The sequence below is a fragment of the Amblyomma maculatum genome, chromosome 9 (genome assembly GCF_055883805.1).
Source record: "Amblyomma maculatum isolate TAMU_Amacu chromosome 9, ASM5588380v1, whole genome shotgun sequence".
NCBI classification, from domain to species: Eukaryota; Metazoa; Arthropoda; class Arachnida; order Ixodida; family Ixodidae; genus Amblyomma; species Amblyomma maculatum.
The window spans coordinates 98,783,843-98,811,361 of NC_139352.1; the positions used below are offsets into that span (position 1 = coordinate 98,783,843).

The 27,519-nt window shown below is 47.9% G+C and overlaps 4 protein-coding genes, 1 non-coding gene and 1 pseudogene across 5 annotated transcripts; all 6 read right to left on the bottom strand.

Moving 5' to 3' along the window:
• Positions 1-1,238: 1,238 nt before the first annotated feature.
• LOC146179951 (uncharacterized) lies at positions 1,239-2,449 on the bottom strand. Its single transcript, XM_084580297.1, has one exon. The coding sequence runs from the start codon at positions 2,424-2,426 to the stop codon at positions 1,239-1,241; it is 1,188 nt and encodes a 395-aa protein (XP_084436423.1). The 5' UTR covers positions 2,427-2,449.
• An 8,260-nt stretch (positions 2,450-10,709) lies between these two features.
• On the bottom strand, positions 10,710-11,776 carry LOC146179952 (uncharacterized; annotated as a pseudogene).
• A 133-nt stretch (positions 11,777-11,909) lies between these two features.
• On the bottom strand, positions 11,910-11,981 carry TRNAD-GUC (transfer RNA aspartic acid (anticodon GUC)). Its single transcript has one exon. It is a non-coding gene; the product is annotated as a tRNA-Asp (tRNA).
• A 19-nt stretch (positions 11,982-12,000) lies between these two features.
• LOC146179954 (uncharacterized) lies at positions 12,001-13,069 on the bottom strand. Its single transcript, XM_084579915.1, has one exon. The coding sequence runs from the start codon at positions 13,067-13,069 to the stop codon at positions 12,059-12,061; it is 1,011 nt and encodes a 336-aa protein (XP_084436041.1). The 3' UTR covers positions 12,001-12,058.
• A 2,623-nt stretch (positions 13,070-15,692) lies between these two features.
• Positions 15,693-16,646, bottom strand: LOC146179955 (uncharacterized). The gene has a single exon (XM_084580298.1). The coding sequence runs from the start codon at positions 16,644-16,646 to the stop codon at positions 15,693-15,695; it is 954 nt and encodes a 317-aa protein (XP_084436424.1).
• An 8,105-nt stretch (positions 16,647-24,751) lies between these two features.
• Positions 24,752-27,295, bottom strand: LOC146179956 (uncharacterized). The gene has a single exon (XM_084579916.1). It carries the CDS (start codon positions 27,276-27,278, stop codon positions 26,034-26,036), a length of 1,245 nt encoding a protein of 414 aa, XP_084436042.1. The 5' UTR covers positions 27,279-27,295; the 3' UTR covers positions 24,752-26,033.
• Positions 27,296-27,519: the final 224 nt, after the last annotated feature.

A 27,519-nucleotide genomic window follows, 5' to 3' on the forward strand; every position in this document is an offset into this window, starting at 1 on the left:
GCAAACTGGCCTGGCTGTGCGTTTTCTAGCCGCAGAAATGAATTTAATTGGCTTTGAAGTTCTTTTTCCTCCGTTTTCTCGTTATGTCGTAGTGCACACGCTCTTTCGATTGCGCTCATTTTTATTTCTTCTTTGAAACGCTCCCATTTCTCTATAACGTCCCTATTGTCGCCCATAAACAAACTATGAAGTTTTTCTTGTACTGTACGCGCGAAACTTCCATCACTAAGCAGCTTTACATTTAGTTTTGAAAGGTTCCAGTTGAAATTAGACCTCTTGGGCTTAGTTCCTACTGTAAACATCACCATGCAATGGTCGCTGAATGCGATGCTTTTAACCAAGTATTCACTAATCATTGGCACCAAGATAACCGACACATAAGCTCTGTCGAGTCGTGCGTGGCTGGCTTGTTCGAAGTGCGTGAACTGAGGACGGATTTCTTCTGACAGAGCACTCCCAACGTCTTCGAGATTGTGCTCTTGGACGATTGAGCTCAAAAGCAGCGAACTTTGATCCCGAATGATCGCGTTAGTAGCTCTGTCCTCGGGCATACACACGCAATTGAAATCCCCAAGAAGGATCGTATATCTGGTAGAGTTCAAATAAGGTTCAATATTGTTAAAGAATGCTTTGCGCTCATTTTCCTTATTTGCGGCATACACACACAGTACGCGCCACTGTAAATCAAGATATGAAAAATCGCACATAACAAAACGTCCAGTATTACACACTACAACAGATTCTTCAACAATACCTAAAGAATTGCGGATGAAGATAGCACACCCTCCCGATGTACCAACAGAATGGCATACACATACACTGTACCGATTTCTTAATGGTTCGACCATGCGGCTTGTCTGAGCTTCACTTTCGATCTTAGTCTCTTGCACTGCTATCACGTCCAAATTGTTGTCCAGCATGAGGCGACTCAGTTGATACTGACGTCGCCTCGCTGCAAGGCCTCTTACATTAAGCGTAGCAAATCGAAGTGTTGCTTCAGGTTGAGCTGCCATTTCGTTGAGAAACACAAGATAACCAAACCGCTCGGTGTTCACCTTCTACCGTATTATACACAGATGATGAATACAGGAAACGTTCTCGCTTACGAAATTTCGAGTCCACTCGAGAGGTGTGCGGGTCGTCCGGCGTGTACTGACTGAACGTCAGCACACACTCGCTGGCAGACCCGTCGTGAGTCTCCCCTCGTCCTTGAGTCAATTCGGGGCGAGCCATTTTTCCTACGTCGGTGTAGTCGTCGCTGGCTTTCTGTCCGGCGGGATGTTGGGCTTCGGGCGAAGCGTCGCCCGACGCTGTCCTGGTGTTTTTGGAGGTGGTTCGTCGGCGCTGGGGGTAGAAAGACACGAATCTTCAACACAGGCCTTGTCATGGGTCCTCTTTGTTGGTGCCACGTTCGTGGATGATTGGTCGTAGTCCATACCTCCTTCGGTAACTGCGGCATTTTCTCTCATGCTTATAGTGCCATGGCTGCCTTCTCGATCTGATGCCCCACCAGTCTCCGCTGCACCTGCCTGAGCAGGCTCAGAGGCGCGGTCTTCACTACACTTTACTGCCCCGCCCCCAGTGTCATCCGTATCCTTGGCATTTGACTGCGGTGTGCTCGATTCGGTACTCGCAGCTTCCTCGGCTTCAACCTCATCCATGACGAGCTCCGAGGCGTCTTGCCTTGTTATAGACCCTGTGACAGTTGCATAGGTCTTGACACATTCAGTTTCAAGATGTCCGAAGCGGCGGCATAGCGTACAACGAGGAACTTTGCACTCTCGTCGGACATGTCCTGTGGTATGGCACCTCAGGCAAAGTGGAGCTCTGCCGGAAATGACTATGAGAACCTGTTCTCCAGCAATGCGCAGCTGGTGCGGCAAATCATCAATTGTCACACCAGGCTTCAACTTCAAGGACACTGACCGTGTTGAGGAGCCTTTGTCCAGCACGCCTTGTACGCGCCAGCGTTCCTTGGCAATTTCTGTGACTGTGCCGTAGGGAGCCAGGGTGGTCCGCACATCTTCATCAGGAACGTTGTATAAAATCCAGTGGATTTTCATTCTAACATCCTGGTCACCAGGGTCAACAACAATGCACCGACGGTCTTTCACGGCTAGTTCACGGCAAGACAGCAGCTGCTTCATTCCATCGTCACTCTTGAACGTGATGGCCCAAACGTGATTCATTTGGTACGCCCCCAAGGTGATATTCTCGGGGAGCAGTCCCAACTGTGCCAGTGCGTCGCGAAAATTCTCGACCTTGTATGGTCTCGCTCTCACATCGGCGTGCAAAAAAAGAGTATTACATACAATACGACCTGTTGGAAGCCGGGGCAAAATAACTTCGTAAGCTTGGTCACCTGAGCAAGAAAACCTGTTTCCGCGACCCATTTGGGCCGCTGTAACCGCTCCTACGGAGCCCATGATGCACACGTCCGTTCGCTAGCGAAGCCGGAAGTGCACTCTATACTAACGAGGAGGCGCAGGGAAGAGGCTAAGTGCTGTTCTGATATGGCGCATAATGGCAGAAAGAAACAAGAACTAAGCTCCCCGTCGGGGAATCGAACCCCGGTCTCCCGCGTGACAGGCGGGGATACTGGCCACTATACTAACTTTTTTTTTTCTTTATTGCCTGACTTTGACACAAATACAACGCACTGGAAAACAAAACAACAGGAACAAAGGAATAATATATGTACACAAAGCTAGTTCGCGTTGCCTATCCCCCACTGAGGGGCAGGCATTGTCATTTTAAAATTCTTTGAGCACCGTCAAAGGTTCCAGCTTTGACAGCCACTCAGGAGCACATGGTTGCAATTTAACGCATCGAGCCATCGCTGCACCCTTTCACGGAAATATATGCGGGCTGGCCGTGCATCTGGATCGCAGTGATAACCAGCCATTCGTGCGCGCCATATACTGTGGAGGCACATTAACATAACCTGGTCTAACGGCATATCATCGTGGTTATCCAATGGCAAATACCTAATGCCATGGGAATCAAGTGGCAACTGTTTTTTAATTGTCCTTTGCAGAACATCCCGCAAATATACCCCCTCCCTGCAATGCAAAAACACGTGATCTATTGTCTCTGGCTGTTTGCAGATGAGACATTGGGCCCCCCACGGTAGGAAAATACCCTTTTCCTCCATAAATGATTTTACACTCAAAGTACCGGTATGTAGCATAAAGAAAAAAGTTTTAGCTCCCGTAGCAACTTGCATTTTCTTTACGCGTTTTAATACATTACTTCCTGTGCCTCCATAGTATAAAGCTCGGTACAAGGGCACCGGGAACACCCCTTCACAAACATCCTTGTATAATGTTCTCCTGTTAACATTACTTAAATACTCTTTCGGAAAACGTGCGCTTAAGAATTTCACGCTCAAAACAATTTCCCTAAAGAATCCAAAAAGAGATCCAGGCATAAATTGCGTATAAACTACGAAATCAGGCAACGCTCGACCAAGTCTTTGTTGACACACTGTGCACAGGAATGGATCACTGGCATCCCTAAAAAACATAAACCGGTTGACAATCTGTCGCACAAACAAATGACCCAGACCAAGCCCTCCATGCTTCACCTGCCGGAACAAATTTGTCCGACTGCACCTCTCCCAACTCGAGGCCCAAACAAACGCCGCAAAAACTCGATGCAATTTTTGCACATTTACACGGGAGCAATGCAACACTTGCATAACATACCATAACTTACTAATTAAAAACAGGTTACAAACTGCGGCTCTTGCAAATATTGATAATTGAGCGCTTTTCCATTTCTACGCTTTTTCACGGGTTTCTCTGACCTGCTGTAGCCAGTATAACTCGCTTTCCTTGTAAAATTCCAAGGGCACACCCAAGTACTTTGCAGGCGTTGTAACCCACGACACATTAGCGAAAGTGTCGGGGGTCAGCTGCCATTCTCCGTGCCAAAATCCCAGGCACTTACCCCAGTTAACTTTACTCCCTGTGACTTTGCTAAAATGTTTTACCACATCCACTGTCCTCTTTATACTCTCCTTATTTACACAAAAAACCGCAACGTCGTCTGCGTAAGCCAGCAATTTGACTTCTGACTCCTGCAGTCGAAAACCATCAATGTCATTGTTTTGTAGGATGCTTAAACACAATGTTTCAATATAAATGCCGAACAAAAGAGGGCTGAGGGGGCAACCTTGGCGCACCGAATGTCGTACGTTGATGGGGGCCCCCAGTGACTTATTGACAATTAATCTCGTAGTGCAGTTACGGTACGCCAAGGCCACTCCCTCTCGAATAACAGAGCCGACATTAACATGGTCTAATATACTGAACAGAATAGTATGTGCCACACAATCAAAAGCTTTCTCCAAGTCCAACTGCAGTAAAGCAACACACGCATGAGTTGCATGGCAGCATTCGAGCACACTTCTCGCTTTGTGAATGTTCTGAAAGATGGATCGCCCTTTGATACCGCACGTTTGGTGAGGGCCCACTAGTTCGCATATAACCGTTTGTAGTCTGCCAGCAAGCACCTTCATATAAATCTTGTAATCAACGTTTGTCAGAGCAATGGGCCTGTAAGACGACAACTGCCTAAGCTTATCTGGTTGGTCAGTTTTCGGAATAAGTACTGTGTGCGACGATCCGAAAGACGCAGGCAGTGCCTTCAGCTCATACGCTTCATTAAATAAGGCACACAATAAAGGAGATAGCTGTTGCTTGAACGCTTTATAAAAAGCCGCACTCAGGCCATCAGGCCCGGGTGATTTCCCAGGGTTTAAATTTTCTATTGCCTGCTGCACTTCTTTTTCGCTTATTGGCCGCTCCAGTCTTTCTTTTTGTTCGTCATCAATTTTTGGCATCGCGTCAAGAAAGGATTCTTTAAAACGGTCCAAATTAACCTCTCGGGACGAAAATAGCTCTTCATAATACTCCCGGAAAGCTTGCGCGATTCCTTCGTTATCGGTTTCTGTGCGTCCTGCCCAATCTACCTCTGCCACGTGATTTCGCCTTGCATTTGCTTTTTCTATTCCCAACGATCTTTTTGTCGGCGTCTCATCCATGGCCAATTTTTCCGCTCTCGCACGTACCAGTGCTCCGCGATAATGGTCTTCGTCATTCAGTTGAAGTCTTTGTTTTATTTTTCTAACGTCGTCCATGTATAGCCCTGGCGTGTTACACTCCTGGGCTAACAATTTATCTAGCAAATATCTTATATGCATTTCATTTTGTTTTTCTTGAAACCGTATGCAGCTGGCCTTTTCTATAGCTTTGATTTTAATTTGTTGCTTACACAGTTCCCATTCTTGACCCAGTTCGTGGGTGTCCTCCTGACAAATATTACCAATTTCTTCTTCTACTAGTCTGGTGAATTGCTCGTCATTCAGCAGTTTATTATTTAACTTCCACAAATCCCAATTAAAACCGCTACCTCCCTTTCTTGGTCCAATTGTACACTGAACCATGCAGTGATCTGAGTACGTTACCGCCAAAACATGATAATCCTGGCATTTTGAAGCCAGTTCTGCGGCCACATAAATTCTGTCAAGGCGGGCGTGGCTAGCACCCTGAAAATGCGTATACTGAACCCGTCGCTCGCTCGTGAGACACTCTGCAACGTCTTCCAGTGCAAACTCGTCAATCAAGCGCGAAAGTACCTCTGTGCTACGATCCCTAAATGTACGAAGGCTAGTTTTGTCACCGGACCTCAGTACACAATTGAAATCTCCCAGTAAGACAAGTTGCTTATCCGTGTTTAAATACTCTTCAACAAAATGAAACAAAGCAGCCGTCTCATCAACTATCGTAGGTGCATATATACAAACAGCACGCCACTCAGCCGAGCAAAAACTAAAATCAAGGACCACGCCCCGACCCGACGGAAAAGAAGCATGAGACTGCACTACAAGACCCGGCAACTTCTTCACAAACAGGACGCATCCAGCAGAAGTACCGACTGCATGGCTGACAACTGCGTAAAACCGCGACGTGAAACGTTGCACCATGCTCTCGGTCTCTTGTTCACCCTCGACTTTTGTCTCTTGAACTCCAAGTATATCGATGTCATTTTCATTTAAAAGGCGCAGGACTTGGCTCTGCTTCCTTTTCGCTGCTAGACCTCTCACGTTAAGGGTCGCAATCTTTAGTGACAGTTCATAAGCCATTTTCTTAGAGTGAAAAGAGGCCAAGAGCATGGTGCTTACCTCTCACGTCTAGCATGGCGCTAGACGCTTTCGTTGGCGCCAGAGCCCTGAGGTTGGACTGGCAGACCTTGTGACCGGGGCGGCTTTTCGGCAGCTCTCCTGTCCGCCGAGACATTCGGTCTTGGTTTGAAGGTCGCCCTCCTCCCTATTGGCGTTTTTATCGGCGGCTCGTCGTTGCTAGCTGCCTCTGCCTGGCTTGTCTCACTTGTGCTCTCGTCGTGGGCACGCTTCGCAGGGCCTTGGACGTTGGTCGCTCGGCCGCTGCTCTTTTCAAGGGTTTCCTGTCGGCCCGCAGACTCCGGAAGTTCAGTTTTTGAGCTCTCGGCATCGCTCACACTTTCTTCCTCTGACGGTCCGTTGTTCGGTAGCGTGACTTCCTTGTCTGGCCTACTGAGTATCTCGTCACCGCCCCCCGGGGGCACTAACATGCCTGTCGTTGCTGTTAGCTTTTCAGCTTCTCCGACCCCCTTTGCGGCCTCTTCTGTCTCTGCGACATCCATTTGGTGCTCCGTCATGTCCGCCCTCGCTGTCGGTGCAGTGGCCACTGCATACGTTCGTACGCAATCTTCCTCGGAGACTGGCCACTATACTAACGAGGAGGCGCAGGGAAGAGGCTAAGTGCTGTTCTGATATGGCGCATAATGCAAGAAAGAAACAAAAACTAAGCTCCCCGTCGGGGAATCGAACCCCGGTCTCCCGTGTGACAGGCGGGGAAACTGGCCACTTTTTTTTTTATTTACCTGGTTATTGAGACAAATGAAATACATTGTAATAAAAACACACTTCAGCCTGCTTTGGCTGAAGTGATACATTAAAATCTCCTGAACTGCATCAATTCATCCAAAACATTCAGCCATGAAGGTGGCTCACCCTGCGCCCTATAAACTTACATAGCACACACTTTCAACAAAGTTTTCTCTGACCGACAGCACATTAACATCTGCATTCCTGACTGCCATTCGTGTCTTCCATAAACTATGGAGGCCGAGCAGCATTAGCATGTCGTAGGGAATACCTGTGTGATCATTGTCTGTTGGTAGATAGCGTATTCCTATAGGTGTTATTTGAAAATCCTTCTTTATGGTACGTTGGAGAATATCCCAATAAAATACCGGGTCCCAGCATTCAATGAACACGTGCTCGATGTTTTCAGGCTTTTTACATAATAAACAGTTTGTGGTCCAGGGTACAAATATTCCTTTGTCAGCTAGCCAGGTCTTAACGGGAAGTGTACTAGTGTGCAGTTTGAAAAAGAACGACTTCGTACTTGCGTTGATCGGCATCTTTTTAACTCTCTGTAAAACAGCTTGCCCTCGGCCTCCATTGTTTATCATTCGGTACAAGGGAACTGGCATCATGACATCTATTAAGTCACTATACAATTTTTTCTTGTTCACCAGACTTAGATATTCTATCGAGAATCGAACCTTCAGTATATAGACAGAGTCAACAATCTCCTTTAATATCCCTTCAACCCGCATATTGGCCACCCTGCAGTAGACACAATAAAATCTGGAAGGGATTTGCTAGGCGCACTTGCATCATTGAACTTAAGAAGGGCTCACTTTGATCCCTGAAAAACATAAAACGGGAGACGAGTTGCCGAACAAACAAATGTGAAAGACCGACACCACCATCTCGAACTGATCGAAATAAATTGGTTCGTTGTGTCCTTTCCCAGTTGGACGCCCAAATGAATACTGCAAACACTCTGTGCATTTTTTGCACATATATGCGTGACATAGAAACTGCAAAACATACCACAATTTGGAGATTAGAAAAATATTGCAAACGGATGCCCTCGCAAACATGGATAATTCTCTACCTTGAAATGCCCCTGCTTTCTCCTTCACTTCGTGCATCACATCATTCCAGTAATCGGCGCTCCTGTTATAATATTGCAGTGGCACTCCCAATTACTTCGATGGAACGGTTGTCCACTGGAGGTTCGCAAAAGACCTCGGCGCAATTTCCCAATTTCCGTGCCAAAGCCGACACTTTTGTCCCAGTTCATCTCAGCGCCTGTCTGTTCACAAAATTTTTTGGCAACGAAAATTGCTTCTTGAACACTTTTTCGGTCGCTACAAAACACCGCAATATCATCCGCATAGGCAAGAACTTTCACCTGGGACGACTCAATACGGACACCGTTAATTAGCTCGGAGTTGATCAGTTTAAGACAAAATGGCTCCAGGTACAGAGCGAAAAGTAAAGGAGAGAGTGTGCAACCTTGTCTTACTGAAGACCGCACGGGGACAGTTTCGCTTAAGCTTTTGTTACAATGATTCGAAAGGTTCAATTGTCATAAACCATTTTTAGACCATCAAGAATAACACATCCTACATTTGCATGTTCGAGCACGCTGTACAGAACTTCATGCGATACCCGATCGAATGCCTTTGCCAGGTCGAGTTGGATCATTGCTACTCGACCAGCAAAGTCATCACAACATTCCAGAATACTACGCGCAACATGAAGATTTGTGCATATACTTCGCCCTTTTATTCCGCAGGTTTGGTGCGGTCCAACGAGTTGCATGATCACACTTTGAAGGTGCTTGGCCAGAACCTCCATGAATATCTTGTAGTCGGTATTGGTCAGCGTAATCGGGCGATAAGACCCTACCGACTGTAGTTTCCTTTGGTCATCCGTTTTGGGGATTAGCACTACGTGACCCGTACGAAAAGACAGCGGCATTTGTTTTTCTTTGTAGGCTTCCGTGATCACCGCATGTAAAGCTGGGCTAATTACATCTCGAAAAGTCCCGAGGCCGTCGGGCCCTGGCGTCTTCCCAAGGACGAGATCGTCAATTGCACTTTCAACTTCACCAATGCTGATGGGTTGTTCTAGGCGAGCAACAGTGTGCTCATCTAATCTGGGCACTAGCGATAAAAATTCATCACGCATTTCGCACCTCGTTCTTTTATTCCCTGCCAGTTCTGTATAATATTCCACAAAGGCCTGCTCAATTTCCTTCTTGTCGCTGGTAATCTCATTGTGGTACCGAATCTGCCGGATTTCTTTCTGCGTTGCGTACCGCCTTTCATCGCACAACGCACGTTTGTTCGGTGCTTCACCTGCCCACAACTTTTCGGCCCGCGCTCTTATCACTGCCGCTCTGTACTTGTCTGTCTCCAGAGTTTCTAGCTGGTTCATTTCTCGGATTTTGTTTATGTACATGCCAGGCGCTGCTGTTTCCATACACATTATGAAATCCAAATTGCACTTCAATTCTTTCTCCATTTTTCGACATCTTTGATGAAGTATTGGTCCTCGTTCTATCGCGATCACCTTGACGTCGTTCTTAAGTGCCTCCCACTTTGCTGCGTAGCTCCATGAGCTAGTCGAGGGCATTTTAGCTATCTCTTCTTTAATTCGCTCAATGAATTCTTCATCCTCTAAAAGTTTTACGTTAAGCTCCCAGAGGTCCCAACTAAACCGTGACTTTTTGGGCTTGTTACCAAACGTAACCATCACAAGACTGTGATCGCTGAACGAGAGGTGCTTTAGATCGTATTTTTCACATGCTGTGACAAGTTGAAAGCTGACGTACACTCAGTCTAGTCTCGCATTACTGCCGCGTTGGAAATGCGTAAAACCGGGATGTGAGCCTTGGGACAGTACACTGCCAAGATCTTCAATATTATAGTCGTGAATTAGTGAGTTCAGCAACCGAGCGCTCTGATCGCGAATCGGGGACTTGGGTACTCGATCTTCTGTTAAGCAGACACAGTTGAAGTCACCCATAAGACTAACACTTTTCGCGCTATTTAGGAACACTTCAACCTTCTCAAAAAAAGCAACACGCTCAGTCTGATTGTTAGGTGCGTACACACATATAACACGCCAAGCACTACCAGTCAGTGCAAAGTCAACAACCAGTAACCGGCCTTCTTCGGGTGCTACGACATTTTCCTCCACAATGCCCAGACTGTTTCTCACAAATAAGGCGCAACCACCCGACCTTCCAACAGCATGACATATACACACATTGTATCGCGACCGAAAATTGGCAACCATTCGATCTGTATGTTCCTCACTCTCAATTTTGGTTTCTTGCAAAGCGATAATGTCCAAATCATTTTCTAGGAAAATTCGGCTGACTTGACGCTGACGCTTGATTGCTGCCAGCCCCCTGACATTCAACGTCGCTATGCGCAATGGCATATGAATTATTATTCCCTTATCTCTGGAGGAACACACAAATCGTGCAGTGCTCACCTCAGGGCACCATGTCGCGGCAGCGGTTTCCGTGCTCAGCGGATTAACACTTGTGTCCACGCTGTGTCAGCCTTTACTCGAGGCTCGATGCGCTTCATCTGGGTCGTCCTCCATGCGCAGTCAAGTGTGTCGCGCACGTTGCTCCGGCATCCGAAAAGGACAAAGTTACCAGAGAAGCAGCGGTATTTCGGCGTCGCTTCTGCTGTTCTTCTATCAGGCGGAATAGTTGGTCTTGGTTTAAATGGCGCTCGCCGCGTTGGTGTCGCTTTGGTGGGCGGCTCCTCCACTGCTGCACCGTCACTTAGCTGGTCGCCTTGTACCGCTTGAAGATGAGAGCGTTTTGTGGCCGAAACAGCGGTGTCTTCCATGGTTGCATCTTTGACATTTTGTAGGGGGTTTGCTTCGTTCTTTGAGGTATCTCCATTTCGACAGTAGGCGTCTTCTCTTGATTTTTCTTCTGCTCCTGTTCGAGTTGAGGCAGTTCATGCTGCGAGGCCGTCGTCGCCACTGTGTGCTCACCGCTTGAAGGTTGCAGGTCTTTTGCAGCAGCAGATGGTAAAACCCCTGCTTCCTTTGAGGCTTCCTCAGCCTCCACCTCATCCATGACATGTTCCGCCAGCTCGCTGTTCCTTGCCGGGCCCGTCATGTTCGCGTACGTGGGAACACGCTGGCTCTCATCATGCCCAAATCGCCGACAACGCGAGCACCTAGGCACTCGACAATCACGACGAATGTGGCCTTTTCCTTGACATCGCAGGCAAAGGGGGGCCTCCCTGCGACTACTAAAAGAGCTGGCTCACCTGCGATACGGATTTGGTGGGGAATGTCTTCCGCTGTGACACCTGTGTTCAGTTTTAGGCTCAACGTTCTAGTTGTGGACCCCTTTTCGGTGACGCCTTTAACACGCCACTTCTCTTTTGACGTTTGCGTCACTTCACCATATGGTCGGAAGGCCACCCGCACATCTTGGTTAGTCACATTGTGAAGAACCCAGTGCACCTTGACTCGTACTTCCTGCTTGTTGGGGTCGATAACGATGCACCGACGTTCCTTGACGGAAATGCTTTCAGCCGCGAGCACTTTCTGCATGGCCTCTGAACTCCTAAACGTAACCGCCCACACGTGATTCATTTGGAATGCTCCCAGGGCTACAACCTCAGGGAGCAAATCCAAACGCGCAAGGGCATCCCTGTAGTCCTCGACCCTATACGGCCGCGCCCGAACGTCACCGTGCAAAAATACTGTGTTGAAAACGATACGACTTGTAGGTAGGTGGGGCAGCATCACTTCATATTCCTCGTTATCATGAACAGCAATCCTGTTTCCGCGGCTCGGCTGAGCCGCTAACGCCGCTCCAACGGAGCACATGATAGCACGTACGTCACGCTCGGTGGCCGGAAGTGGACGGGATACTGGCCACTACACTAACGAGGAGGCGCAGGGAAGAGGCTAAGTGCTGTTCTGATGTGGCGAATAATGCAAGAAAGAAACAAAAACTAATCTCCCCGTCGGGGAATCGAACCCCGGTCTCCCGCTTGACAGGCGGGGATACTGGCCACTATACTAACGACGATTTTTTTAAATACCTTTTTATTGAAACAAGCACGATACATTGTTAAAAGCACCCCGGCTGCTTCAGCCGGTCACAAGTTAAAAAGACTTGATTTGAACTAAATCATCAAGCACACTCATCCACGCGGGTGGGTCTTTCTGCGCTCGGTACACATCACATATATAACATACACTTTCCACAAAGTTTTCCTTTGTAGTTCGGACGTTTACATCTGCATTGCGTACCGCCATTCGAGTTTTCCATAAACTATGCAGGCCGAGGAGCATAATCATGTCGTAAGGGACACCTGTATCATCTGTGTCTGTTGGTAAATAGCGGATTCCAATCGGTGTTAAAGGTAGTTCCTTTTTTAGTGTACGTTGCACGACATCCCAATAGAAGATCGCGTCCCAACATTCAGTGAACACATGTTCAACGGTTTCTGGCTTTTTGCACAGCAAGCAGTTCGTTGTCCATGGTACAAAAATGCCTTTGTCAGATAGCCATGTCTTAATTGGCAAGGTACCTGAGTGCAGTTTGAAAAAGAATGTTTTTGTACTTGGTTTAACTGGCATCCTTTTAATTCTTTTAAGAACATCTTGTCCTAGGCCTCCAGAGTTTATTATACGATACAGGGGCACTGGCATGATTACATCTTTAAGATTTTTGTGCAGTTTTTTCCTCTTTACAGTGCTGAGATACTCTTGTGAAAACCGAACCTTGAGAAATTGCACCGAGTCAACAACTTCTTTCAAATAACCTCTAGCGCCACATGTTGACAATCTCACAGTGGACACCATAAAATCAGGAAGAGCCCTGCTCAGACGCACCTGAATCATTGAGCGCAGGAAGGGGTCTTTCTGATCCTTCATAAACATAAAACGGGACACAACCTGGCGAACAAACAAATGCGCGAGACCCAGACCACCATCTTGAGCTGTTCGAAACAAATTGGTTCTTCTGACCCTCTCCCAACTTGAATTCCAGATAAACACAGCAAATACCCTATGCATTTTTTGAACATTTACACGCGACATAGCAAGAAACTGCAAAACATACCACACTTTGGCAATTAAAAAAATGTTGCATACTGTTGCTCTCGAAAACATCGACAAGTCTCGTCCTTGCCATGCCCTTGTTTTCTCGCTCACTTTTGACGTCGCCTCGTTCCAGAAATCTGCGCTCTTGTTATAGTGCTCGAGAGGCACACCCAAGTAGTTCAACAGCATGTTTGTCAACTGCAGATTCGCGAAAAACGGTGGTGTAATTCCTCAGCTTCCGTGCCAAAAGCCCACACTCTTTTCCCAATTGATCTCAGCCCCAGTTTGCTGGCAAAATCGCTTGGCGACGTCAACACTTTCTTGTACACTCTCGCGGTCACTGCAGAATAAAGCAATGTCGTCCGCATACGCAAGAATTTTAACATTAGATGACTGAAACCTGAAGCCACTTATTCGGTCGTTGTTAATAAGACTTAAACAGAAGGGCTCAAGGTAAAGTGCAAAAAGCAATGGTGAAAGCGGGCATCCCTGCCCTACAGAGGATTGCAGAGGGATGGGTTCACACAGGTTCTTATTGACAATTATTTGAACTGTACAGCTGCTGTAAACCATTTTAAGCCCGTCTTGTATTATGCTGCCCACATTTACATGTTCCAAAACTGAGCACAGGACATCGTGCGCCACGCAATCAAACGCCTTCGACAGGTCTAGCTGCACCATTGCAACTCGGCCACCGAAGACATCACAGCACTCAAGGATACTTCGAGCGATGTGCACATTTGTACAGATTGTACGCCCTTTCACTCCGCACGTTTGGTGCGGTCCAACTAGGTCCGTGATGACACTCTGCAAACGTTTGCCAAGAATCTTCATATAGATCTTATAGTCGACATTTGCGAGGGTTATCGGGCGATAAGCCCCCACAGATAGCATTTTTTCTCGGTCACATGTTTTGGGGATAAGCACAATGTGGGCAGTAGAGAAGGAAGGTGGCATTTGTTTTACATTGTATGCTTCTGCAATCATATCGTATAGCAGCGGGCTGACTTCTCTGAATGTTTTATAGAAAGCAGCGCCTAACCCATCAGGTGCTGGTGTTTTCCCAAGTGGCAGGTCCTCAATAGCCTTCTGAACTTCCTCTAAGCTAATAGGCTGTTCTAAGCGCGCACGTTTCTCTTCGTCTAATCGTGGCATGAGGTGCAAAAATTCGTCCCACAGACTGCCCTTTGCGCTTCTGTCATTCCCTATCAGTTCTTTGTAATGCTCAACAAACGCTCGCTCGATTTCTTCGCGGTCGGTCGTTATTCTGTTGCGGTAGCGGATCTGTTGAATTTAAGTTTGTGCTGCATATCTTCTTTCATCACACAATGCACGCTCATTCGGCGCTTCACCAGCCCACAACTTTTCGGCGCGCGCCCTTATCACAGCCGCTCGGTACTTATCTGCCAAAAGAGCTTCTAGCTGGCTTTTGACTTCTCGGATTTCTTTTATGTACAAACCGGGCACTACTGCTTCCATACTTGTCACAAAGTCTAATTTGCACTCCAATTTTTTGACTCGTTTCTTTTCGCTTTGATGAAGGATAGTTCCTCGTTCTATCGCTTTCATCTTGACTGTGTTCTTAAAATTTTCCCACTTATCTGCGCAGCTTGCTGATTTGACGCAAGGCATTTTGATTAAGTCTATAGTTTGTTTAACAAAGGTTTCATCCTCCAGCAATTTAACATTAAATTTCCAAAGTTTCCAGTTGAAACGAGTCCTACTATGTTTATTCCCAAAGCTTACAATAACAAGGCTGTGATCGCTGAAAGAAACATGTTTTACTTCATGGTTGGAACACATTGTCACAGATCCTATGCTTGCGTATACTCTATCTAGTCTTGCATTGCTACCGCGTTGGAAGTGCGTAAAACATTGTTGCGAGCCTTGAAGCAACACCCAGCCCAGATCTTCCATGTAGTGTTCTTGAATTATTGCATCGAGATACTGCGCACTCTGATCACGCACAGGGGTGATCGGCACTCGATCCTCTGGCATGCAAACACAGTTAAAATCACCCATCAAAACGACGCTTCTTTCGCAGTTCAAAAACACTTTGACCATTTCAAAAAAACTAACACGTTCCTTGTAATTGTTAGGGGCATACACACAAATAACTCTTCAAGAGTCTCAGAAAGGGTGAAATCGACAACCAGTAACCGACCCTCTTCGGATGTGACAATGGTTTCATTCCCAATTCCAAGATTATTTCTCAAAAATAACGCGCAATCTCCGGACTTTCCAACCGCGTGACATACGCAGACATTGTATCGGGACCGAAAAATTTCAACCATGCGATCTGTGTGTTCCTCGCTCTCAATCTTAGTTTCTTGTAATGCGATTATATCCAATTCATTTTCTAAAAAGAGGCGGTTGACCTCACACTGGCGCTTCCTCGCCGCCAGTCCACGCACGTTCAGCGTGGCTATGCGTAGTGGCAGTTGAATCGTTTGTTCATTTTTAAAGGCACCCACTGCTCGCGCGGTGCTCACCTCAGAGTACCGTGGCGCTGAAGGGGGTTCCGCGTGTTGGAGCTCCACAAAGCGCACCGCCTCGCAACGATCACACGCACTTTCACAGTCCATGGCCAAAGTTTGACGGTCAAGCTCACAGTTCCCTTCCATGGTATATCGTCTCCACCATGGCACGCTGATCCGGAAACCGACGGCAGCGCATTACAGCTGTAGAAGCGCTATTCAGGCGCCTCTACCACAGGTCCTATGGCTGGTGGAATATTTGGTCTTGGCCTGTAGGGCGACCGTCGCGTCATTACCGCCTTGGTGGGCGGCTCCTCCGCGGGTGCTCCATCAGTTTGTCGGTCATCTTTCACAGTTTCGAGGTAAGCGCGTTTTGTGGCTGTGACAGCAGCCTCTTCCAATGAGACATAATTATTGGGGTGTTCGATGTGAGGTTCGTCAAGTGTGCTAGCAGGGGCTCTGAGAGTAGGCGGCTGCTTTTCTTGGCTCGTCTTTTCCTCGGAGGCGTGTTGCGTTACTGGAGGTGCCTCGGCCGAACTTGTGCCGCTAGGCCCAACACTTGAAGGCTGCGTGCTCTTCTCGACGGTTGCTGCTTTGCCTCCAGCTGCCCTTGATGCTTCCTCGGCCTCCACCTCGTCCATAACGTGCTCAGTCATATCGATGTTCCTTCCAGGCCCGGTCTTGCTTGCGTACGTAGGTACACACTCGCTTTCCTCGTGACCAAACCGGCGACAGAGCGAGCACTGAGGTACCCGACAGTCGCGGCGAATGTGGCCTTTCCCTTGGCAGCGGAGGCAGAGCGGGGGCCTCCCAGCTACAACCAGAAGTGCAGGTTCACCGGCTATTCGCAGTTGGTGAGGTATATCTTCAACTGTCACTTTGGATTTGAGCTTCAGGCTTAGTACACGGGTAGTTGAACCTTTTTCTGTGACGCCGTGCACACGCCAGCGCTCCTTCGACAACTCGGTCACCTCGCCGTACGGAAGGAAGTCCGCACGCACTTCTTCATCAGTTACGTTGTGCAGGACCCAGTGCACTTTAATGCGAACCTCTTGCTTGTTGGGGTCAATTACGAGACACCGGTGATCCTTCACCCTCATGCTCCCGGCAGCACGCACTTTCTTAACGGCTTCCGTGTTCTTAAACGTGACTGCCCACACATGATTCATTTGAAATGCTCCCAAGGCCACAACCTCGGGTAGCGATTCCAAACGGGCCAGGGCATCCCTGTAGTCCTGGACCCTATACGGCCGCGCTCGAACGTCGCCGTGCAAAAATACGGTATTAAAAACAATACGACCTGTTGGGAGGTGGGGCAGCATAACTTCGTAGCCTGTGTCGTTATCTTCAGCAGTAAACCTATTTCCGCGGCTCGGCCGAGCCGCTAACACCGCTCCATAGGAGCACATGACAACACGTCCGTTCACAGTGGTGGCCGGAAGTGGAATCCCCCTGGCCACTATACTAACGAGGAGGCGCAGGGAATACGGCAAGAGCTGTTCTGAAATGGCGCAGAATGCAACAAAGAAACAAAAACTAAGCTCCCCGGCGGGGAATCGAACCCCGGTTTCCCGGGTGACAGGCGGGGATACTGCCCACTATACTAACGAGGAAGCGCTGGGAATAGGCTAAGTGCTGTTCTAATATGGCGCATAATGGCAGAAAGAAACAAACTAAGCTCCGCGTCGGGGAATAGAACCCCGGTCTCCCGCGTGACAGGCGGGGATACTGGCCACTATACTAACGAGGATTTTTTTTTCTTTATTACCGACTTGGCAACTACAAAGAACGATGAAAAGTCGCATGGAATTAAAAACACAAGTCACTTTCTTACAGGTTTCTTGTGATAGAATGAATTAGGTGACATGAACTTGTCCAAGATTGGCAGCCAATCCGGGGGTTCAGAGTGCCCTCCGAAAACATCACGCGTGTACATTACACTTTCAACAAAGTATTGATGGGCTGGGTGTACGACAACATGCTCATGGCGAACATCCATCCGCGTTCTCCATATGCTGTGCATACACAATACCATTAATAAATCACTGGGCACTTCTCCTGGCTGGGCGCATGGAAGGTAGCGTATGCCAAACGGAGTTATTGGTAACTCCGTTTTAATAGTACGCTGTAGCAATTCCCACAAAAAAACCGCATCGTGACAATCAAGGAAAATATGCTCTATGGTTTCCAGCTTTTTGCAAATTAAACGGTCAGCAGACCAAGGCACAAAAAGGCCTTTGCTTTCCAGCCATGGCTCCACCGGAAGAGTGCCGGTATGCAATTGAAAAAAGAAAGATTTAGTGGACGATCTGATGGGCATTCTTTTCACTCTCTTCAACACGTCCCGCTCCGGACCCAAAGCATACACAGCGCGATAAAGAGGCACAGGTGAAAAGGTTTCCAATAAATCTTTGTACAGCCGTTTTCGCGTAACAGTACACATATACTCATTTGAAAATCTCGCCTTCACTATTTGGAAGGACGCGACAACTTCGCGAAGAAAAGCACTTAGAGCCATTGTCCCTGTAGACATAGTCGAAACTACATATTCCGGCAGTGAATCACGCAATCGCACTTGGATTACCGTTCTGAGAAAAACATCGCTTTGTTCGCGCAAAAAAAAGAACCTTGTTACAATCTGCTTTAAGTATAAATGTGGCAAGCCCAGTCCACCGTTATGCACCGTATGAAAAAGATTGCATCGACTGGTACGCTCCCATGTTGAAACCCACACAAACGTGGCAAATACCCTATGCAGTTTTTGAACAGAGATTCTTGACATAGATAACACTTGCAGCATGTAAAAAATTTTTGCAACTATGAACATATTGCAAACGGTAGCTCTTGCGAACACAGAAAAGTTATGTCCTCCCATTTGTTTGTTTGAGATTTCACTTGCTCAACTTCACCGGCCCAACATTCCTTGCTTTCACGGTAATGCTTTAGTGGCACGCCAAGGTAATTGCCTGGCGTTGTTGTCCTTTGCATACTGGAGAATAGTTCAGGCGCGTATTGCCAGTTTCCGTGCCAAAATCCTAAACACTTTGGCCAACTAATTTCACTTCCACTTGCAACGCAAAAAGCTTGTGGCTTCTTTTACAACTTCTTGCACGCTCTCATGATCAGTACAAAAAACCGCAATATCGTCCGCGTATGTCAAAACCCGAACTTCACTTTGAAAAAATCTATAACCGCGTATGTTTGGCCTTGTAAGCAATCTTAAACAGAAAGGATCCAGATAAAGCGCAAACAAAAGGGGAGACAGAGGACAACCCTGCCTTACTGACGACTGAACAGGTATACGATCAGTTAAATGCTTATTCATGACCAGTCTCGCTGAACAGCACTCGTAAACCATTTTCACGCCCTTTGTAATCACGGAACCAGCATTGACATACTCAAAAACAGGGAACAAAAATTCATGTACCACTTTATCAAATGCTTTGTGGAGGTCTAATTGCATCATGGCTACGTTGTCATGCATCGCGTCACAACATTCGAGTACACTCCTTGCTGCGTGTATGTTAGTAAAAATGGTCCTTCCTTTTATACCGGATGTCTGATGTGGGCCTACAAGAGAAGTAATTACACGTTGGAGTCGTCGCCCTAATACTTTCATCTAAATTTTATAGTCAACATTCGTTAGACTTATAGGACGGTAAGACGCTACAGACTGAAGCTTAACTGGGTCATCTGTTTTCGGGATTAGTACAACGTGTGACATTCGAAAAGACGGAGGAGGTACGTTCTTTTCGTAGCATTCACTAATAACTCTTTCCAGTAAAACAGCCATTTCAGTTGGAAAGGCCTTGTATATGGCAGTACCAAGACCATCTGGTCCGGGTGACTTATTGGAATTTAATTCCCCGATAACGGCCTCAATTTCTTCGGAAGTAATACTTGCTTCAAGTGTCTGCGCCACTTCGTCTTCCACTCTTGGCATCAGCGACAGAAAGTCTTTTCTGAAGTGTTCAATGTCCGGTGTTTTCAGGCTAAACAACTCGCTGTAAAATTCTACAAACGCCCGTTCAATAGTTTTTTTTTTCGAGGTAACTACGTTCTGATAGCAGATTTCTTTTATTCCTTTGTGACACTGCGTACCTTTTTTCGTCACTAAGTGCCCTTTTCGTGGGCGTCTCTCCGAGCCACAATTTTTCGCTGCGTGCCCTTATCACCGCACCGCGATACTTCTCTTCATCCATCACCTCAAGTTTGGTTTTTATCTTTTTAATATCTTGGGCGAACAAGCCAGGCATAACGCTCTCCATGCTAAGCATGTATTCAAGTGTGCTACGAAGTTCTTTTTCTTGTTCTCTTTCTTTACGTCGGAGAGTGCATGCTCGGTCAATAGCAGCTATCTTTATCTCGCACTTAAACTGCTCCCATGCTTGTATAAAATTAGAGTCATTTTGTAACATATGCTTAATATATTCTTTAACTTTAGAGGTAAACTCTTCATCCAGCAGAAGTTTTTCATTAAATTTCCATAGCTCCCAATTGAACTTTGTTGCCTTACTTTTCATGCCTAGAGTAATCATTACGAGGGAGTGGTCACTAAAGCTCATGCGAAGTGTTTGATATTCCGAGCACAAGGGCACACAATCTATGGGAACATATATTCGGTCCAACCTTGCATGACAGCTACCTTGAAAGTGCGTGAACTTTGCTTGGCCTTCATGCGTCATTATACAGCCAGCATCTTCAAGCTCTGCCTCAATAACAATGTCATTAAGTAACTCTGCACTCTTGTCTCGAAGGACACGGTCTGTTGTTCTATCTTCTGGTCTGCAGACACAGTCGAAGTCTCCAAGCAGGAGAACACGCCTCTCATGTACTAAGAAGGATTTTATATAGTGAAAAACCTCTTCGCGCTCAAACGTTCTAGTCGCCGCATAAACGCAGATCACTCTCCAGTCAAATCCAGAAAAACTGAAATCACATATCAATAGCCGTCCACTCTCACACGAGAACACGGACTGTACACACTCTAATCAATTTCGGATGAAAATGACACATCCCCCCGATCTTCCAACCGCATGACAAACGCAAACACTATATCTAGAACGATATATTTCAGCCATTTTCTCTGTTTGTTGTTCGCTTTCCATTTTGCTCTCTTGAACTGCTAGCACATCAATTTCATTTTCCAGCAGAATGCGGTTCAGCTGCAGTTGTCTCCGATGCGTTGACAGCCCCCTCACATTTAGCGTGGCTACGCGCAAGCCAGTGGATAAATTGGTCGCCATCTCAAGAAATCATAAATCGCGAAACATATATCACACATATCTTTTGCAGAAAGACAGCATTGCGGTTGATCTGTTGCACGGGATGACCATTCTTCCTTTTTGGCGAGTCCGTCCGTCGTTCCAAGCGCTGCTCCCGATCATGGACCGGGCTTGTAACGTCTCGACCGGAAAGGGTACCCCCGCTATGGCGGAGACACAGGTGACACAGTTCTCCGGTCTGGAGGCACGTTTGGTCTTGGCTTGAAGGCCGACCGGCGAAGGGGGCCGCCTTCAGTGGAGGCTGTCCGTTTTCCGCTCCTCCTTGTGTTGATCCCTCGTTGACAATGTCTTCGTGCACACGCTTCACAGGCAAGGTAGAAGCAGCTGGCATCTCAACTTCAGTGTCCCCCTGTTCCTCACTGTGTTGCGTAGCCGACGCTGGGCTTGCTGCACTGGCATTGCCGTTTTCTTTCGAGGGTGTCTCGGTCCCAGCGACATTCGACAACGGAACTATCAACTCTGAATCAGTGTTCTTTAAGGGCAGGGGTCTTCTCAGAGGATTGTTCTTTCTGCACTGCATCCTCAGTGATTCCACTGCTCGCTTCCTCGGCGTCCACTGCGTCCATCAAGTGCTCGCCTGCCACTTCACTCGGCACGGGGCCTGCAACGTTGGCATACGTGCGCACACACTGGGACTCGTCATGGCAGTAGCGACGACACAGCCCGCAGCGCGGCACACGACAATCCCGACGTATATGTCCTTTCCCCCGGCACCGTAGGCAAAGCGGGGCTCTGCCTGGAACGTGGACGAGTGCGACGTCCTCGGCTACCCGAAGCTGATGCGGCAGGTCCTCAATGGTTACGCCCACTTTTAGCTTCAGCGTGACCGTTCGAGTAGTTGAAGAGTAGTTGAAGCGAGTAGTTGTCGACACACCCTTGCACTTTCCACTTTTCTCTTGATATTTCGGTAACTTTTCCAAAAGCCGCCAACGCCGCTCGCACATCATCGTCGTGCACGCCGTGAAGCAGCCAGAAAAGCTTCAACCTGATGCCTTGGTTACAGGGGTCAATGACCACGCATCGGTGCTCCTTCACTTCGAAAGCTTCGGCTTGCAAAATCTTCGCTTTCCCCTCTTCACCTTTAAACGTTACCGCCCATACGTGATTCATTTGATATGCCCCGAGGGCAACCACTTCCGGCAAAAGTGAAAGACGAGCGAGGGAGTCTCGAAAGTGCTCCACCCGGTACGGCCTGGCTTTTATGTCGCCATGCAAAAAAACAGTATGCAAAACACTCGAACCTGTAGGCAGATGCGGTAGAACCAGTTCATAATCCTTGGCAGGCCTTTCAGTACTCCTGATACCACGGCCCAGCTGTGCCGCGGAATCCGCTCCTTGGGAGCACATGATACACACGTCCGTCACGCTCGGTGGCCGAAAGTAGCCTCGACTATACTAACGAGGAGGCGCATAGAAGCCGCAAAGCGCTGTTCTCAAAGGGCGCAGAATGCAACAAAGAAACAAAAACTAAGCTCCCCGTCATGGAATCGAACCCCGGTGTCCCGCGTGACAGGCGGGGATACTGGCCACTATACTAACGAGGAGGCGCAGGGAAGCCGGCAAGCGCTGCTCTCAAAGGGCGCAGAATGCAACAAAGAAACAAAAACTAAGCTCCCCGTCGGGGAATCGAACCCCGGTGTCCCGCGTGACAGGCGGGGATACTGGCCACTATACTAACTTTTTTTTTTTCTTTATTGCCTGACTTTGACACAAATACAACGCACTGGAAAACAAAACAACAGGAACAAAGGAATAGTATATGTACACAAAGCTAGTTCGCGTTGCGTATCCCCCACTGAGAGGCAGGCATTGTCATTTTAAAATTCCTTGAGCACCGTCAAAGGTTCCAGCTTTGACAGCCACTCAGGAGCACATGGTTGCAATTTAAGCACGTCGAGCCATCGCTGCACACTTTCACGGAAATACATGCGGGCTGGCCGTGCATCTGGATCGCAGTGAAAACCAGCCATTCGTGTGCGCCATATACTGTGGAGGCACATTAACATAACCTGGTCTAACGGCATATCATCGTGGTTTTCCAATGGCAAATACCTAATGCCATGAGAATCAAGTGGCAACTGTTTTTTAATTGTCCTTTGCAGAACATCCCACAAATATACCCCCTCCCAGCAATGCAAAAACACGTGATCTATTGTCTCTGGCTGTTTGCAGATGAGACATTGGGCCCCCCACGGTAGGAAAATACCCTTTTCCTCCATAAATGATTTTACACTCAAAGTACCGGTATGTAGCATAAAGAAAAACGTTTTAGCTCCCGTAGCAACTTGCATTTTCTTTACGCGTTTTAATACATTACTTCCTGTGCCTCCATAGTATAAAGCTCGGTACAAGGGCACCGGGAACACCACTTCACAAACATCCTTGTATAATGTTCTCCTGTTAACATTACTTAAATACTCTTTCGAAAAACGTGCGCTTAAGAATTTCACGCTGAAAACAATTTCCCTAAAGTATCCAAAAAGAGATCCCGGCATACATTGCGTATAAACTACGAAATCAGGCAACGCTCGACCAAGTCTTTGTTGACACACTGTGCGCAGGAATGGATCACTGGCATCCCTAAAAAACATGAACCGGTTGACAATCTGTCGCACAAACAAATGACCCAGACCAAGCCCCCCATGCTTCACCTGCCGGAACAAATTTGTCCGACTGCACCTCTCCCAACTCGAGGCCCAAACAAACACCGCAAAAACTCGATGCAATTTTTGCACATTTACACGGGAGCAATGCAACACTTGCATTACATACCATAACTTACTAATTAAAAACAGGTTACAAACTGCGGCTCTTGCAAATATTGATAATTGAGCGCTTTTCCATTTCTCCGCTTTTTCACGGGTTTCTCTGACCTGCTCTAGCCAGTATGGCTCGCTTTCCTTGTGAAATTCCAAGGGCACACCCAAGTACTTTGCAGGCGTTGTAACCCACGACACATTAGCGAAAGTGTCGGGGGTCAGCTGCCATTCTCCGTGCCAAAATCCCAGGCACTTACCCCAGTTAACTTTACTCCCTGTGACTTTCTAAAATGTTTTACCACATCCACTGTCCTCTTTATACTCTCCTTATTCACACAAAAAACCGCAACGTCGTCTGCGTAAGCCAGCAATTTGACTTCTGACTCCTGCAGTCGAAACCCATCAATGTCATTGTTTTGTAGGATGCTTAAACACAATGTTTCAATATAAATGCCGAACAAAAGAGGGCTGAGGGGGCAACCTTGGCGCACCGAACGTCGTAAGTTGATGGGGGCCCCCAGTGACTTATTGACAATTAATCTCGTAGTGCAGTTACGGTACGCCAAGGCCACTCCCTCTCGAATAACAGAGCCGACATTAACATGGTTTAATGTACTGAACAGAATAGTATGCGCCACACAATCAAAAGCTTTCTCCAAGTCCAACTGCAGTAAAGCAACACACGCATGAGTTGCATCGCAGCATTCGAGCACACTTCTCGCTTTGTGAATGTTCTGAAAGATGGATCGCCCTTTGATACCGCACGTTTGGTGAGGGCCCACTAGTTCGCATATAACCGTTTGTAGTCTGCCAGCAAGCACCTTCATATAAATCTTGTAATCAACGTTCGTCAGAGCAATGGGCCTGTAAGACGACAACTGCCTAAGCTTATCTGGTTGGTCAGTTTTCGGAATAAGTACTGTGTGCGACGATCCGAAAGACGCAGGCAGTGCCCTCAGCTCATACGCTTCATTAAATAAGGCACACAACAAAGGAGATAGCTGTTGCTTGAACGCTTTATAAAAAGCCGCACTCAGGCCATCAGGCCCGGGTGATTTCCCAGGGTTTAAATTTTCTATTGCCTGCTGCACTTCTTTTTCGCTTATTGGCCGCTCCAGTCTTTCTTTTTGTTCGTCATCAATTTTTGGCATCGCGTCAAGAAAGGATTCTTTAAAACGGTCCAGATAAACCTCTCGGGACGAAAATAGCTCTTCATAATACTCCCGGAAAGCTTTCGCGATTCCTTCGTTATCGGTTTCTGTGCGTCCTGCCCAATCTACCTCTGCCACGTGATTTCGCCTTGCATTTGCTTTTTCTATTCCCAACGATCTTTTTGTCGGCGTCTCATCCATGGCCAATTTTTCCGCTCTCGCACGTACCAGTGCTCCGCGATAACGGTCTTCGTCATTCAGTTGAAGTCTTTGTTTTATTTTTCTAACGTCGTCCATGTATAACCCTGGCGTGTTACACTCCAGGGCTAACAATTTATCTAGCAAAGATCTTAAATGCATTTCATTTTGTTTTTCTTGAAACCGTATGCAGCTGGCCTTTTCTATAGCTTTGATTTTAATTTGTTGCTTACACAGTTCCCATTCTTGACCCAGTTCGTGGGTGTCCTCCTGACAAATATTACCAATTTCTTCTTCTACTAGTCTGGTGAACTGCTCGTCATTCAGCAGTTTATTATTTAACTTCCACAATTCCCAATTAAAACCGCTACCTCCCTTTCTTGGTCCAATTGTACACTGAACCATGCAGTGATCTGAGTACGTTACCGCCAAAACATGATAATCCTGGCATTTTGGAGCCAGTTCTGCGGCCACATAAATTCTGTCAAGGCGGGCGTGGCTAGCACCCTGAAAATGCGTATACTGAACCCGTCGCTCGCTCGTGAGACACTCTGCAACGTCTTCCAGTGCAAACTCGTCAATCAAGCGCGAAAGTACCTCTGTGCTACGATCCCTAAATGTACGAAGGCTAGTTTTGTCACCGGACCTCAGTACACAATTGAAATCTCCCAGTAAGACAAGTTGCTTATCCGTGTTTAAATACTCTTCAACAAAATCAAAGAAAGCAGCCCTCTCATCAACTATCGTAGGTGCATATATACAAACAGCCCGCCACTCAGCCGAGCAAAAACTAAAATCAAGGACCACGCCCCGACCCGACGGAAAAGAAGCATGCGACTGCACTACAAGACCCGGCAACTTCTTCACAAACAGGACGCATCCAGCAGAAGTACCGACTGCATGGCTGACAACTGCGTAAAACCGCGACGTGAAACGTTGCACCATGCTCTCGGTCTCTTGTTCACCCTCGACTTTTGTCTCTTGAACTCCAAGTATATCGATGTCATTTTCATTTAAAAGGCGCAGGACTTGGCTCTGCTTCCTTTTCGCTGCTAGACCTCTCACGTTAAGGGTCGCAATCTTTAGTGACAGTTCATAAGCCATTTTCTTAGAGTGAAAAGAGGCCAAGAGCATGGTGCTTACCTCTCACGTCTAGCATGGCGCTAGACGCTTTCGTTGGCGCCAGAGCCATGAGGTTGGACTGGCAGACCTTGTGACAGGGGCGGCTTTTCGGCAGCTCTCCTGTCCGCCGAGACATTCGGTCTTGGTTTGAAGGTCGCCCTCCTCCCTATTGGCGTTTTTATCGGCGGCTCGTCGTTGCTAGCTGCCTCTGCCTGGCTTGTCTCACTTGTGCTCTCGTCGTGGGCACGCTTCGCAGGGCCTTGGACGTTGGTCGCTCGGCCGCTGCTCTTTTCAAGGGTTTCCTGTCGGCCCGCAGACTCCGGAAGTTCAGTTTTTGAGCTCTCGGCATCGCTCACACTTTCTTCCTCTGACGGTCCGTTGTTCGGTAGCGTGACTTCCTTGTCTGGCCTACTGAGTATCTCGTCACCGCCCCCCGGGGGCACTAACATGCCTGTCGTTGCTGTTAGCTTTTCAGCTTCTCCGACCCCCTTTGCGGCCTCTTCTGTCTCTGCGACATCCATTTGGTGCTCCGTCATGTCCGCCCTCGCTGTCGGTGCAGTGGCCACTGCATACGTTCGTACGCAATCTTCCTCGGAGTGGCCAAAACGCTTACATGTCGAACACCGCGGAATTTTACATTCCCGGCGCACATGACCGGTCCCGCGGCAGCGCAGGCACTGCATTGGCCGCCCAGGCACCACAACAAGGGCCAACTCCCCTGCTACTCTTATCTGGTGAGGCAGGTCTTCTATCCTCATCCCGGGCTTCAACTTCAGGAGTACGGCTCTCGTTGTGGAGACCTTTTCGTGCACGCCCTGGACTCGCCACCGCTCACGGGTCACTTCGGTCACCTCACCGAAAGCCGCAAAAGCAGTTCGGATGTCCTCATCCGCGACGCCATGCAACATCCAGTGGAGCCGTAGCTTCACCTGTTGGTCCTCCGGGTCAATGACGATGCACCGTCGACCTTTCACTTGGAGCTCCTTGAAGGCTACCAGCCGCTTGGTTGCTTCAGTGCTGCTCAAAGTCACCGCCCAGACATGGTTTATTTGGTAAGCCCCCAAGGCCACCACGTCTGGGAGCGTACCAGTCTTGGCCAGGGCGTCCCGGAAATCTTCAACCCTGAAGGGTCGCACTCGTACGTCTCCGTGCAAAAAAACTGTGTTGAAAACAACACGTCCGGTGGGCAGATGCGGCAAAATGAGCTGATATTCTTTATCATCGATTGCGTTAAGCCTGTTACCGCGGCCAGCCTGGGCCGCAATCGCCGCTCCGCCGGAGCTCATGATTCTGCGTCCGTACACGCCGGTGGCCGGAAGTAGAATGGCCACTATACTAACGAGGAGGTGCAGGGAAGCCGGCAAGCGCTGTTCTCAAAGGGCGCAGAATGCAACAAAGAAACAAAAACTAAGCTCCCCGTCGGGGAATCGAACCCCGGTGTCCCGCGTGACGGGCGGGGATACTGGCCACTATACTAACGAGGAGGTGCAGGGAAGCCGGCAAGCGCTGTTCTCAAAGGGCGCAGAA

Excerpts from the sequence above, each read along its gene's own strand:
- LOC146179956 (XM_084579916.1), bottom strand. The coding sequence starts at position 27,278 with ATGAGCTCCGGCGGAGCGGCGATTGCGGCCCAGGCTGGCCGCGGTAAC.
- LOC146179954 (XM_084579915.1), bottom strand. The coding sequence starts at position 13,069 with ATGTTTTCGAGAGCAACAGTATGCAACATTTTTTTAATTGCCAAAGTG.
- LOC146179951 (XM_084580297.1), bottom strand. The coding sequence starts at position 2,426 with ATGGGCTCCGTAGGAGCGGTTACAGCGGCCCAAATGGGTCGCGGAAAC.
- LOC146179955 (XM_084580298.1), bottom strand. The coding sequence starts at position 16,646 with ATGAATCATGTGTGGGCAGTCACGTTTAAGAACACGGAAGCCGTTAAG.